The sequence below is a fragment of the Phyllostomus hastatus genome, unplaced genomic scaffold (genome assembly GCF_019186645.2).
Source record: "Phyllostomus hastatus isolate PE091 unplaced genomic scaffold, TTU_PhHast_1.1 phas_scaffold_55, whole genome shotgun sequence".
Taxonomy (NCBI): domain Eukaryota; kingdom Metazoa; phylum Chordata; class Mammalia; order Chiroptera; family Phyllostomidae; genus Phyllostomus; species Phyllostomus hastatus.
Genome location: NW_025334035.1, coordinates 12236154 through 12250088, shown reverse-complemented (window position 1 = coordinate 12250088; position 13935 = coordinate 12236154). Strand labels below are relative to the sequence as shown.

General features: G+C 40.0%; 1 protein-coding gene and 1 long non-coding RNA gene across 2 annotated transcripts; one reads left to right on the top strand and one right to left on the bottom strand.

Moving 5' to 3' along the window:
• Nucleotides 1-2866: 2866 nt before the first annotated feature.
• On the top strand, nucleotides 2867-6608 carry LOC123809279. The gene is made up of 2 exons (XR_006783985.1): nucleotides 2867-6193; nucleotides 6423-6608. It is a non-coding gene; the product is annotated as an uncharacterized LOC123809279 (long non-coding RNA).
• Nucleotides 6252-8304, bottom strand: UBB (ubiquitin B). The gene is made up of 2 exons (XM_045824295.1): nucleotides 8149-8304; nucleotides 6252-7088 (listed from the first exon to the last, which is right to left on the bottom strand). Exon 2 carries the CDS (start codon nucleotides 7080-7082, stop codon nucleotides 6336-6338), a length of 747 nt encoding a protein of 248 aa, XP_045680251.1. The 5' UTR covers nucleotides 7083-7088; nucleotides 8149-8304; the 3' UTR covers nucleotides 6252-6335.
• Nucleotides 8305-13935: the final 5631 nt, after the last annotated feature.

Sequence of the window (13935 nt, the reverse complement as noted above, 5' to 3'; positions counted from 1 at the left end):
TTACTAATAAAGGACTGCACTCCCCCCACCCTAAAATGTTGGTGGTAACTCCTAAATCATTATGTTGGTTAGAGCACCCTGATATGTCCTCATTGTAATACCAATGTATTTTGAGTCTGTTATTTTGAAACATATTTAACTTATGAAGAAGCATGGGGCTATCATATGAGTGACAGAAAACAAAGATAAGTGTTCAGTATGCTTGGCAAACTCTATGTGATATAAAAAGTGCTTATCAGAGCTACTACTGATACTGGAGTTAAGGTAGACTTTACATTAATCCAGTGATTTTTCAACCTTTTTCATCACGTGGTGCACATAAATTACTAAAATTCTATGGCACTCCAACAAATATATTTTTTGCTGATCTGACAAAAAAATAGGTATAATTCCTCAGGGAATTGAGCACCAGCCTGCAAACCAAAAAAGAGGTATAATTTTGATTCATTCACATCAGATGGCATTGTTGGCTGTTATTTTTTAATTTGACAAGCTAAGGGGAAAGATGGCAGTGCCCCTAACTTGTCACCTATTACATGTTTTAAAAATTCTTGCAGAACACCAGTATGTCTCTTGCAGCATACCTGTTGAAAATCAATGAATTAATCAATAGATAGTCAATGGCTCCAGAGTCTCTGTCACTAGTTTTGTTGGTTGCTGTGGGGAGAGAATGCTATTATGATCTGGGAGTTATAGCGATGGCAGGTTTCTCTTCCTGGAACACTCTTCACCCAGAGGAGTGTAGAAACATTGTATGATTCCCTTTCTTTTAAAAAAAGAAAGTGTTGTAGTTATGAACAAGTCTTACACTTGTACATATTTCTTTTGTCCAGTATCATAAAGAGAAAGATTGCCAGATTCTCTTCCAGATTCAAAACTTGTTTTGATAAAAGATACCCTAAACAAAAACTGAAATAATAGTCTGAAAGACACTATTTATCGCAATTAGAACAGATTAAATTATTGCTTTTTAGAATACATAGAGGTTCCTACAATAATAATAATGGCAAAGATGTAAAAAGGTAATCCTCAATACAGATTAATGTTAAAACATACAAAATGTGTTTAATTAGAAAAATGTAAGTTAAAACAATGTGACATTCTTGCCCTTCAAATTATTCATAATTAAAATGACTCATAATGTATGTTAATAAAGGTATGGAATGCTAGATACTATACTTATGCTGTATTGATGGGAATTTACGTTGGTGTAGTTTTTCAAAAAAATATTGTGGTATGAAGTACATAAAATTTATCATTTTAACCATTTTTAAGTGTACAGTTCAGTATCATTAGAACATTTATATTGTTGTGCAACTATCACCACTATAATGTCCAGAACTTTTTACCATTCCAAACTAAAACTCCATATGCATTAAACATCAACCTCTCATTCCCCTCCCCCTATCCCCTGGCAACCTCCATTCTACTTTCTGATTAGTCTAGGTATTTCATATAACTGGAATGATATAGTATTTGTCCTTTTGCGACTGGCTTATTTCATTTATCATCATGTCTCCAAGGTTCATCCACATTGTAGCATTTGTGTCGTAACTGCCTTTTTTTTTTTTAAAGAGAACAAGAGAAACATCGGTGTGTGGTTGCCTCTTCTGTGACCCCAGCTGCGAACCTGGCCCACAAACCAGGCATGTGCCCTGACTGGGAATTGAACCTACGAACCTTTGGTTCACAGGCCAGTGCTAAACCCACTGAACCACACCTGCCAGGGAAGAATTGCCTTCCTTTTTAAGGTTGAGTAATATTCCACTGTGTGTAGTACAATCTTTTTGAAGGGCAATTTTGTAGTAATCACAAATTTTAAAATGCCATATTCTTTGATAGAACAATGAGACATTCACAAGAATGTTCATTACAGCATTATTTTGACAGTGAAAAATTAAAAACAATCTAAATAATCATCAGTAAGATGGGTAAAGTGTGAGATACCCATACTAAAAAATAGATGGTGGGGCAAAAGTAGGTTTAGAGTTGTGAGTACGCAAAACATTTTATGCCCTGAAAGAGGCCTGTAACCATGTGCGATCCACAGTGCTAGACAGGTACACAGAAGAGGTCATGGCTTGAACATTACCTCCCAAAAGGTATGAGACATTCCCTGTGGCTGGGTGGCTCAGTTGCTTGGAGCATTGTACTGTACACCAAAAGGATGCAGGTTTGATCCCTGATCAAGGAACATACTTGGATTGAGGGAAGGGAACCAATTGATGTTTCTTTCTCTCCCCTCTGGCCCCATTCTCTTAAAAATCAATAAACATACCTTTGGGTGAGGATAAAAAATGTGAGACATTAACAGAAAAGGTTAAAAATAAGTGAAATTGGAAAACACTGAACATTAAACAAGGTCCTTTAAGGAGCAACTTCTTGGGGCCATTAATATGCTAGTGCACATTGTTAAGTCTCCAGGAGGGAGGTCACAACTTCCTGAGCCCTTGTGACCACACAGCATCCTTTTTACAGTGGTTACATCTGGAGGACAAAGTTACAGAAACAGTGATTTTAGAAATATCTAAAGGCACATTGTTCCTTTAGAGGAGTCCTGGTAGGTGCTGCATAGTTCCAGGAGTACGTGCTAGAACAAATTACAAGGGTTCACTGAGATCTACTAGCTGGAAATAAACTTCACCACTCAACTTCTTGTAACGGGAAAAAAATAAAATTAGAGAAGAATAAAAATAGTAATGGGATCAAGAAAGTATAAAAAAATGCCCTGGCTGGTGTAGCTCAGCGGATTGAGTGCGGGCTGCAAACCAAAGCATCGCAGGTTCGATTCCCAGTCAGGTCACATGCCTGGGTTGCAGGCTACGGCCCCCAGCAACCGCACATTGATGTTTCTTTCTCCCTCCCTTCTCTAAAAATAAATAAAATCTTTTAAAAAATTTAAAAAAAGGATGAAACAGTAAAATCTCAAAACTTACTTCCCTTTTTGTATTGTTGCACTAAGTGTTATATTCTTTCCCAGAATCAACACCTTAAGAGTTGGCTGGGCCTAATTACAAGGGAGGCATGGCTTGCCCCTTCAGATGAGGAATGAGCAGAGTACAATTAAAATGAAAAATCTTGTGATTCCGGAAGACTCATGAAATGTAGTTTCTAGAGTCCCTCAGAGATGCAGAGAATGAACCAGACTCTACCCATTTGGGATCAGTTTGACTTCAGGGCATAAGTACTATATAATGGCTGTTAGAATTGCTTGTGAACAATGCAGATGCTAAGTTGCAAAATGACTTCAAGCCTCCTGGAGGCCTGTAGTAACAGATATGAAAATATCTACAATGGAGTTTAAAACACTTCCCTTCAAAACCACCTTTTATCTCCCTTAAGTGACCAATGTTAAACAGGGGCCCACTCTTTTGTATGCCCAAGGTTTCAGGTCAGTTAAGTGGAACCAGATTCAAACTCAATTAGTTGTATTTAATCGCTATATTACACTGCAACATTTTTATATAGAAGGTAATCCTTTAAATTGAATGCACTTGCTTTGATGTATAATTCACTCTGAAGTTCTCACTTTTTCCCCATTTCAGTAAAAACTGGCAAAAACCATCTTGGAGTGGCATCTGCTACAGGGACTTGCTTTCAGTAGGCCAAACCAAGTATCCTGTTAACACACCTTGGCACAAGGTGCAAATATTCTTTCAGGAAAGATCACAGGATACAGATGTATTAATGAATTCCTAAGTAGAAGGTAGACAATGAAGATTACAATTGAAGATGGTTAAGTTGCAGCTTGTTCTGCAAACTTTTGGGTTCTCAAGAACTAATGATGTACAAGCAGTTGTGATAAATACATGGAATTTGCTTTTTGGAGATAATATAGGCACAAAATAAAATGGGTTCAGAATTAAGTTTGTATAAGACTGACCCACATGTACTTTGGACACCACTCTAGCAAGTCAAAAAGGTCCATCCCGTAAGTAACCATATGTGGCATTGTGTTTGTAAGGGTGGGGAGGTCCAGGGAGACATTTCCTTAAAGAAGGGTGGTGAGGGATTTGCACCAGAGGCTGTTAACAACATGTATGTCTCTTCCCTCCCATGGGCTTGGCTCTTTAGCATCTGGACCAACACTGCAATTCAGATCCCTGGCTGTTAAGATGACAAACAGCTGGAAAATGAACTTAAGTTGGATAGGTGATAGGATGCATGAAAAAATTATCAACTCTCCCATTCCTAAAACATCCCAAAATAAAGCTCCACTCCTAATCATGTTTTCCCATGGCACTGCTGGCCAAAAGTGAGCAGGAACCACGAACTATAACTGGCCTGTTATATTCAGTGTAGAAAAAGGTTTGAGGACAAGGTTAATCCACTTCCAAAAACTAATTGAGCTCAGGTTGAAAACACATGCAGACCCTTCTCCTTGCTCAAATTTCAAGGGTGTGCAGGGTGAATTTGCCAAGATTGAGAAATACCTTTGGGGATCCCTATGGAAGAGATCTTGAGAAGACTCAAACAGCTGAAACCTCTTTCCAAAAGCTTCCAGACCAGACCAACCTGTTAAGGAAGCACGGTAAAGATGTGGTAGAAATAACATAATTTGCCCAAACCACCCACTCTTCAGTCAAATGCATTTATTCTTCAGGTTTATTAACCAAGGCATTTATTGAATGTAATGAAAAATGTGGGGAAAAAAGTGACTCTTTAAAACCCAGCATTACTATCAAAAGAACTATTTTAAAATTATCCTATTGTATACTCAGCTAAAGACCTGCTTAATAAGAGCACTAGTTTGAGAACATCCTAAAGGGCAAGGAAACTAATATAACTTAATAGATTTTATGATCTAAGCTCTATGTTGATAGGACATTTGGATCCCAGTCCTTGATTTGCCCCCAACAAGCCTTGACCAAATCAACTTGAAATGGTGGGATTGGAGATGCCACCTTCCAATTCAACAATGAAACGTGTTCCCTTCAAGGAACTTTTTAAATTTTTAAAGTTTACCACCTTCAAGGAGTTGAAGCATAGTTCACTGTATGAATCTAAAGTGTTATCTCCAACATTCAACTTAAGAAACCCAGTTAAGTACTTCAATTTATGCTTAAATTTAAGAGGATTTCTAAAATAGATGTTTGAGGGACTATTAAGGCAGAATTCCTAAAATTATGCACCAAGCCATCCTGAAATATACCTGGAATATCAATGGCATATTTCTAGATGCCTGGTACTTTGTTTTCATTTTAATAATGTACACCTGGAGATACACTTGTGATTATACCACTGTTAATACCAAAAATTTACCTACAGTATAAACTGAGAAAACCAGAGCTTCCAATTTCTCCCTTATACACTCCCCACTCCTTTCACTTTTGCCCCAAGTTGAAAAATCACTGTATTACTGGTCACACCAAACTTGTTTGCAATGGGGAAAGAGACTGAGAACTTAAAACTGCACTGTAATGGTAACTCAAATCCAAATAGATTCTTAGTCCCTCAAAATTCTTCTGATATTGAATACTGCCTAGTTTTAATAACGTGACAGTGTAAGAACTCCTTGTGTTAGGTTTAAACAATGAAGAATTTCATTCCTTGTTGCAATCTTATCTTTCTCCTTAAAATAATGTAAACCTGTTAAGTCATTAAGATCCGACTGCTGTTAGAAACCACCTTCATTTGCTGCCCAATATACCAGTGTCCGCAACTTACTTAAAATCAGAATGCCCTTTTAACTGAGTTCTTTCACAATCTCTCACCAGCCAGTCTTCTTTCAAATTTGACAAGGACTCCACAATTAAATGGAGTTCACATACAGACACGATTAGGGTCCCACTTCACTACTTCAGGTTAAACACTTGCACTAGCAAGAAAAGCACAACACTAAACTGGTGATTACAAGACTTAGACAAAATTCCCATATCTTGGCATGCTCGATATTTACCAAAGTCAAAAGACTTAATGTCGGTCACCTTAACAATCTCAAAATTAAAGCCCTTCCTTGAACATCTTTCACCAGTTAGGAGTTCCCACATCAGGTAATTTCATAACAGACACCAAGTTGCTACCATGCAATGAAACCTTTATTAACACTTTGAACAGGTTCAGTTATTATTGAAACTGGTAATTCTAAACTTAAACTGGGAAAAATGGCTAGAATGCAGAGTAGTGGCCATCACTGGGCACTATGAATGCCAAAACTGAAGAATTAACAGCCACCCCTTAGACGAAGGACCAGGTGCAGGGTGGACTCTTTCTGGATGTTGTAGTCAGAAAGAGTGCGGCCATCTTCCAGCTGCTTGCCTGCAAAGATGAGCCTCTGCTGGTCAGGAGGGATGCCTTCTTTATCCTGGATCTTGGCCTTCACATTCTCAATGGTGTCACTGGGCTCCACCTCCAGGGTGATGGTCTTGCCAGTCAGGGTCTTCACGAAGATCTGCATACCACCCCCTCAGGCGCAGGACCAGGTGCAGGGTGGACTCTTTCTGGATGTTGTAGTCAGAAAGAGTGCGGCCATCTTCCAGCTGCTTGCCTGCAAAGATGAGCCTCTGCTGGTCAGGAGGGATGCCTTCTTTATCCTGGATCTTGGCCTTCACATTCTCAATGGTGTCACTGGGCTCCACCTCCAGGGTGATGGTCTTGCCAGTCAGGGTCTTCACGAAGATCTGCATACCACCCCTCAGGCGCAGGACCAGGTGCAGGGTGGACTCTTTCTGGATGTTGTAGTCAGAAAGAGTGCGGCCATCTTCCAGCTGCTTGCCTGCAAAGATGAGCCTCTGCTGGTCAGGAGGGATGCCTTCTTTATCCTGGATCTTGGCCTTCACATTCTCAATGGTGTCACTGGGCTCCACCTCCAGGGTGATGGTCTTGCCAGTCAGGGTCTTCACGAAGATCTGCATACCACCCCTCAGGCGCAGGACCAGGTGCAGGGTGGACTCTTTCTGGATGTTGTAGTCAGAAAGAGTGCGGCCATCTTCCAGCTGCTTGCCTGCAAAGATGAGCCTCTGCTGGTCAGGGGGGATGCCTTCTTTATCCTGGATCTTGGCCTTCACATTCTCAATGGTGTCACTGGGTTCCACCTCCAGGGTGATGGTCTTGCCGGTCAGGGTCTTCACGAAGATCTGCATTTTGACCTACAGCGTTTAAAAGACAAAAAAATTATTCAGGACTTTCACATTTATTGCTTTTACATCTAATTATTCTCCAAAATGCCTTTAACTATCTATATCTCTGACCACCTTTCCATTTTCACTAGACTAATGAAGAATTCCTTTAAAAAAAAAAAAAAAAAAGCCATGGCCTTGGCTGGTGTGGCTCGGGGGATTGAGTGCCGGCCTGCAAACCAAAGGGTTGCCCGTTCGATTTCTGGTCAGGCCACATGCCTGGGTTGTAGACCAGGTCGCCCGTGAGGGGCGCCTGGGAGGCGATCACACATTGATGTTTCTCTTCCTCTCTTCCCCTCTAAAAATAAATAAAATCTTAAAAAACAAAACAAGACTATGTTTATTGATTTTAAGAGAAAAAAAATAAATCCATCAGTCTCCTCCGACACGAGCCCCGGGGACAGAACCAAAACAAGAATGTGCCCTGACCAGGAATCCAACCTCCAACCCTTTAGTGTAGGGAACAACGCTCCAACCAACTGAGCCACCCCAGCCAGGGCCCAATACTAAATTCTTTAGTCAAGGCTTCAATTTAACACTGGTTGAAGGATCAAATGTGTTTTGTAAATTTACCAGTCAAAACTTTGTTCCTTCACTGTACTACTTTGCGAACCGTAACAATTTCGCCAATGCCTAGGAATAATGAAGTAAGAAAATCCTACGGGACTCGGAGGAGTAAACATTTCCGTTTAAATGGAAGTGGGAGGCGCCATTTTCTGTACGTTGCGATTCCAAATTAAAAGATTTTTACAAGACGCCCTACCTTATTCCCGCCTTGCCCCCCTGAAACAAACACGACGGGACCTCCATCTGTTAGGCGTCCGTTAATCTCGGCGCGCGCGCGAAACGCCCCCGCTCCTCACACGTAAACAAGGCCCACTCTTCTGGAAACTCCCCGCGGGGCGTCACGTCGCCTACCCCTCCCCCTTAATCCTTTCATAAAGGCCCACCCAGCCACAGGACTTAGCCAGTGTCATCTTACTTAGGCCCCCCATAACCCTCCCAAGACTCGAAGGCTGTGAACCAGTACCTGCTAAGGAACTGAAAAAAACTCCAATCACGTCGAATCACTTCAAAGAAACCACACCACACTCTAACAATGCCAGTCGCTTCTGAAAGTTCCGGCTCCGCACAACTGAAATTTATGCAACGTCTATTGCGTAACCCATCACTTCTACGTAGCCGCCAGGTCCATGCGCCGCTGAAAGTAGTTCGGCCGGCCCCCACCTCTCGCGATGAGTTAGACCTTTCCTCCAGGCCCCAAATTCCTCAGAGCCGGAAGAAAGGATCTTAAAAATTCATCTGCCCTCTATTCCAGGCTATCCTTCTCCTCCTTCAGGAAAAAGTAGGAAAGTTATCAGGCGGATGAATTCGAGTTGAGGGAACCTTCCTCGAAAGCTCTGGAAACTTCCTTGCGGCGCCGGCGCTGATTGGTGAAGCGCGTGAAGGCGAGGTCTGCGGTGATTGGTGGGGCGCGGTGGCTCGTCTGTTGCTGGGCTCCTGGCTAGGAGAGCTGACGTTGCTAAGTGACTGAATGCGCGTGCGCCGGAGAGGCTTGCTTTCTGGAGTGAAGGGTGTTTCCGGCCGGTGATGGGGAGGGGTCTTCGGTTCTTGCCTTGCAACGCGAACATTACCATCTCGTGTATTAATAAGAAAAGGAAGCAGGGGCTTGCGGGGCGACTTTCCAGGGAAGGCTGTCCCAGTCCCCGTTTGGAGGTGTTTAGGAGCGGGGCGGCGTGGCCGGCAGCTGTATTTCCTGTCTTCTGCGGAGAAGCACAAATCCACCTCTCCCAGATCTCGAAAAACGTGTGCCACTCACACACTGGCAGGTTTTTATTTTTGCTCTTGGTTATGGAGCTTTTATCACGCTTCTTTATAATCAGAGTACTTTGGTCGTACTCGATACTTGTAAGAGCCCCGGAGAGCGTCAGTTGATCTAGATTCTAGTAGTAGCACCCTTTGCGGGGCCCCAACCCCCCACCTGGCCCTTCAGGCTCAGAGCTGCGTGGCTCCGGCTGCCGATGACCAGGCGACGGGGCTTAGATCTGGCTCCGGCAAAACCTGCAAGTCCCTTTGCCTCCTTGCTGTTTCTCCAAACTGGTAAGGAGAAAGAAACTCTGGTAAGGAGAAAGATTCCTGGTAGGGATCTGAAAACGTTCTTCGAGAAACGGGGGGTTCATGTACCAGAAAGTAAATAATACTTCTACCATTAATGAGTTTGTTGTGCGACGCTGAAGGCGGGGTTATCCAGCTAGGACCAGCTCGTTTTCCTGACCCTGGGTGTGGCCACTAGTGCCTCCGAGAGATAATCCGAAGAACCTTCGTAAAGCTCGCTGTTTGGGTCTGGTTGCCAGCGGTCCCGCATCGGAGTCTTGGAGGTGGGCGTGGAAATAACATGCAAATTGCTGTCAAATAATACCTACCTTCCTAAGTGAGAAGTAGTGTAAAGATTTGCATTAATACAGTTAGATATGAGAAAAGGTCATTAGCTATTAAATTACAACATTTCTAAGCATACCATTAAGAAATGATGTCGGTAACTGTCCAATATAGACAGGTATGTGAGTTAACACCTAGACAGCTTTAAGTTAAATTTATAAAAACTTGGTAAGATCTACTTGCTTGAATAAGCAGGAGATGGAAATAAAATTTCTTTAAGACAATTTTTGGACTTCAAGGTAGTTGACAAAATATTACTTTTACAAAGTATGAATTTTCATGTTTGTAAACCCAGCAGTGAATCGGACCTTGTTTCTCCTAGCCTCTCCTGAGTCACATCTGTTGATTGGTAGAATGATCTAGAGTGGACACTCATGATTGATGATGATGATTTTGCTGGGAGTTACAGCAGTTCCCAGAAGTTAGTCTTACAGCTTCCTGGTTTAATATTTTGCCAAAGTGGGTCATTTGGTAACCTCAACAAAGCAAAATGTTTTCAGAAGGAAGGTATGTGCTGTACAAGAGGAATTTTTTGTGGTCTGTTTATAAATGAAACTTAGTACTATCATGTCTGGTGACAGAAACAAAATCCAGAGGTCAGGAATTTGGTAATCTAGCACAGTATTTGACATTGTGCTCAAATGTTCAGTGAATGAAGTGCAATTTTCCCTTTTGTTCAACTGGGAAAACCCCCCACAAGCTTATGACAGCATTAGGGCCTAAATTGCAAAGCAAAAAGTACTTAATCTCCATAGGCAAATAGTTTTTGCCTTGGTAGGTCCTTTCAAAGTAACAAAGAGGTTTTGATTCTGAGATTTTAAGTGATATTACTTGGCTAGATGTATTTTTAAAAAGACTTTATTTAATATTTTTAGGGAGAGGAGAAGGGAGGGAGAAAGAGGGAGAGAAACACAGATACGAGAAAGAAACATTGATTGGTTGCTTCTCACACACCCCAACCAGGTGGCCCACAACCCAGGCATGTGCCCTGACTGGGAATTGAACCTTCAACCTTTCGGTCTGCAGGCCAGCACATAATCCACTGAGGCACGCCAGCTAGGGCTTGACTAGATGTCTTAATAAAAATCTGTGAAGCAACTGGCAGGGTGTCTAAGTTGGTGCATTATCATATACACCAAAAGGTTGGGGTTCCATCCCAGGTCAGGATGTGAATGGAGGTTTCTCAATCCCTCACTGTCTCCCTTCCTCTCTTTCTAAAATCAACAGACAAATCCTCCAGTAAAAAACTGAGAAAACTATGGCTCCAATTCAAATTTGAAATTGTCTTAACATTATCAGTTGAATTTTAATATACGGAGTTAGTTTGTGGTTTGTCATTTCCTCATTTGTCTATTTATTTCAACAGAATTATAAGATAAATTTGTTACCAGCAAATTAGAAACTTTAATTTTGAATGCCCAAATGAACACAGAGCAAAATTCCATGTTGTTTTTATATTGGGCCTCAAAATTATAAAGTAGCTACCCATTTAAAAGTAGCTATTACATTTTTTCGGACCATAAGACGCACCCAGCTTTTAGAGGAAAATAGGAAAAAAATTTTGAAGCAAAAAATGTGGTGAAATATTTAATAACATAAATAACATAGTATTTCACCAACATAAATGTAAACATAACTCAACAGCAGCATTAACAACCATTATTCCAAATTTGGTGGAGGGGGGTGCATCTTATAGTCAGAAAAATACAGTACTTAAAAATATTTTATTATGAAATATCACAAACATATGTGAAAGTTGGAGATATAACAAATACCATAAAACCACCACCCCACTTTAATAAGGCTTAACGTTTGCTATTTTGCTTCAGCTTAAAAGTGTTTTAGTATAGTAAAAAATACAGTAAAAAACTTAACCATCTTGCCATTTTTAAGTCCAGGAGATGTTAACTGTATTCACAATGTTAATCTCTGGAACTTTTTTATCTTGCAAAACTGAAACTCCATACTCCTGAATCACAACTCCCCTTTTATCTCTCCCCTCAGAGCCTGATATCACCATTCTATTTTCTGATTTTAACCTTATATAAATGGAACTATACAGTGTTTGTCTTTTTTGTCACTGGCTTATTTCACTTAGCCTAATGTTCAACAGTCATCCATGCATTTGACAAAATTTCCTCCTTTTCAAAGGCTCACTGATACTATGGTTATATATAATACATATATATATACACACACACATATAAATTATATATACAATTTATATATATAAAATCTCACATTTCGTGTTACTCATCCATCTGTCTGGATATTTGGGTTGCTTCCACTTCTTCGCTATTGTGAATAGTGCTGCAGTGAACATGGGTATGCAAATATCTTTTTAAGATTCTGCTTTCAGTTCTTTTGGATATATACTCAGAAGTAGGATCAGCTCTATTTTTAGTCTTTTTAGGAATATCCATACTGTTTCACATAGCAGCTGCACCATTTTACATTCCCAACAGCAATACAAGTGTCCCAGTTCTCCACATCCTTACCAACATTTATTACTTTCTGTTCTTTATTTGTTTATATAGTGTCCATCCTAAGAGTGTGAGATGATATTGTGGTTTTGATTTACATTCCCATAATGATTTATTTTTTATTTTTCAATGATTATAGGTACACATGAAGTAGTAAAAATAGTAAGAGAGATTTTATTGTACCCTTCACCCAGTTTCCCCCCATGATAACATCTTTCATGACTACAGTAAAATATCAAAACCAGGAAATTAGCGATCGTATAATCCACAGACCTACTCAGATTTCAATAGTTTTACATGCACTTGTGTGTGTGTATAGTTCTATGCAGTTTTACCACATGGGTAGACTCACATAACCACCACCATGATCAAGACACAGAGCTGTTTCTTCACCACAAGGATCCCTGTACTATGTCTTTGTAGTCACAAGCTTCTTCAAGCCCAGGCAACCACTATCTATTCCAATATCTTTATACCTTTGTCATTTTGAAAATGTTATAAAAATGGTATCATACAATGTTTAAACATTGTATGATGTATACATTTAATCATACAATGTATAAACTTTTGATATTAGCTTTTTTCACTCAGCATAATTCTTTTGATATTTGTCCAAGTTGTTGCATAGATTTTTATTCCTTTTTGTTGCTGGTAGCATTCCATAGTGTGAATGGACCATAGTTGGTTTATTCATTCACCTGTACATGGATTTTTGGGATGTTTCCAATTTTTGGCTGTTGCAAGTAAAGTTGCTATGAAGATTCATGTACACATTTTCTCTGTGTGTGTGAATGTGTTTTAATTTCCATGGGATAAATACCCAGTAGTGTAATTGCTGGGTCATATGGTAAGTATATGGTTAGGTTTTTAAGAAACTGCCAAGCTGGTTTTTAGAGTGGGTGAACTATTTATATTCCCTCCTCGAGTGTATGAGAGATACAGTTTCTCTGCATCTTTATGCATTTGTATTGTTACTTTTTTTCTTTTAGCTGTTTTAACATACACAGGGAACCCCTCCCCCAAAAAACAACAACAACAACAACAACAACAACAGGAATTATCTTCTGGAGGGCAGGCCCTTCATAATACAGCTTCCCCTGCTAGGTGAGTGTTCTGAGAACCCATTTGCATCAGTGTACCAGCTGGAGTTGTGAGAGGCTGTATTTGGCTTCAGTGAGTTTTTTTTTAAGAATCTTTCAACGCAACATGTTAGCCCATTTCCTGATGGGTGATTTATGAGTGCATACACAGCGCTGAGTGTTCAGCAGTTTTTGACCAAAAACAGCATGACCATCATGCCCCACCTTCCCTATTTACCTGATTTAGCCATAGCAACTTTTTCTTGCTTCCCCATATGAAAAAAATACTCAAAGGGAAACATTTTACCAATTTGGAAGAGAAGAAACAAAAATGGAAGAAGCACTTAAAAGGCATCAAAATTGACAAGTTCAAAAACTGTTTTGACTAGTGGGAAAAAAAAGTCTTGATAGGTGTATTGCATCCAATGGCAAGTGCTTTGAAGGTGACTGAAGTTGAAACATATAAGGATAAATACACAACTTTTAATAAATACATTCTGGGGGTTTTTGGTTCCCCCCTCATATGTGGTGATATTTCTTTGTTCTTTTAATTTGCATTTCCCTAATGATAGATGGTTGAACATATATTTTATGTCCTTACTTGGCATGAGTATATCCTCTTTGCTGAAATGTCTACTCATGTCTTTTGCCCATTTTATAATTGGATTGTCTGGCTTTTTGCTGTTGAGTTTTGAGAATTCTTTATATATTTACAGATATAACTTCTTAGATATGTGTGTTTTGCAAATATTTTCTCCTATGTTCTGTGTGGTGTCTTTTCATTTCCTTGATGGCATCTTTTGAAGTACAAAAGTT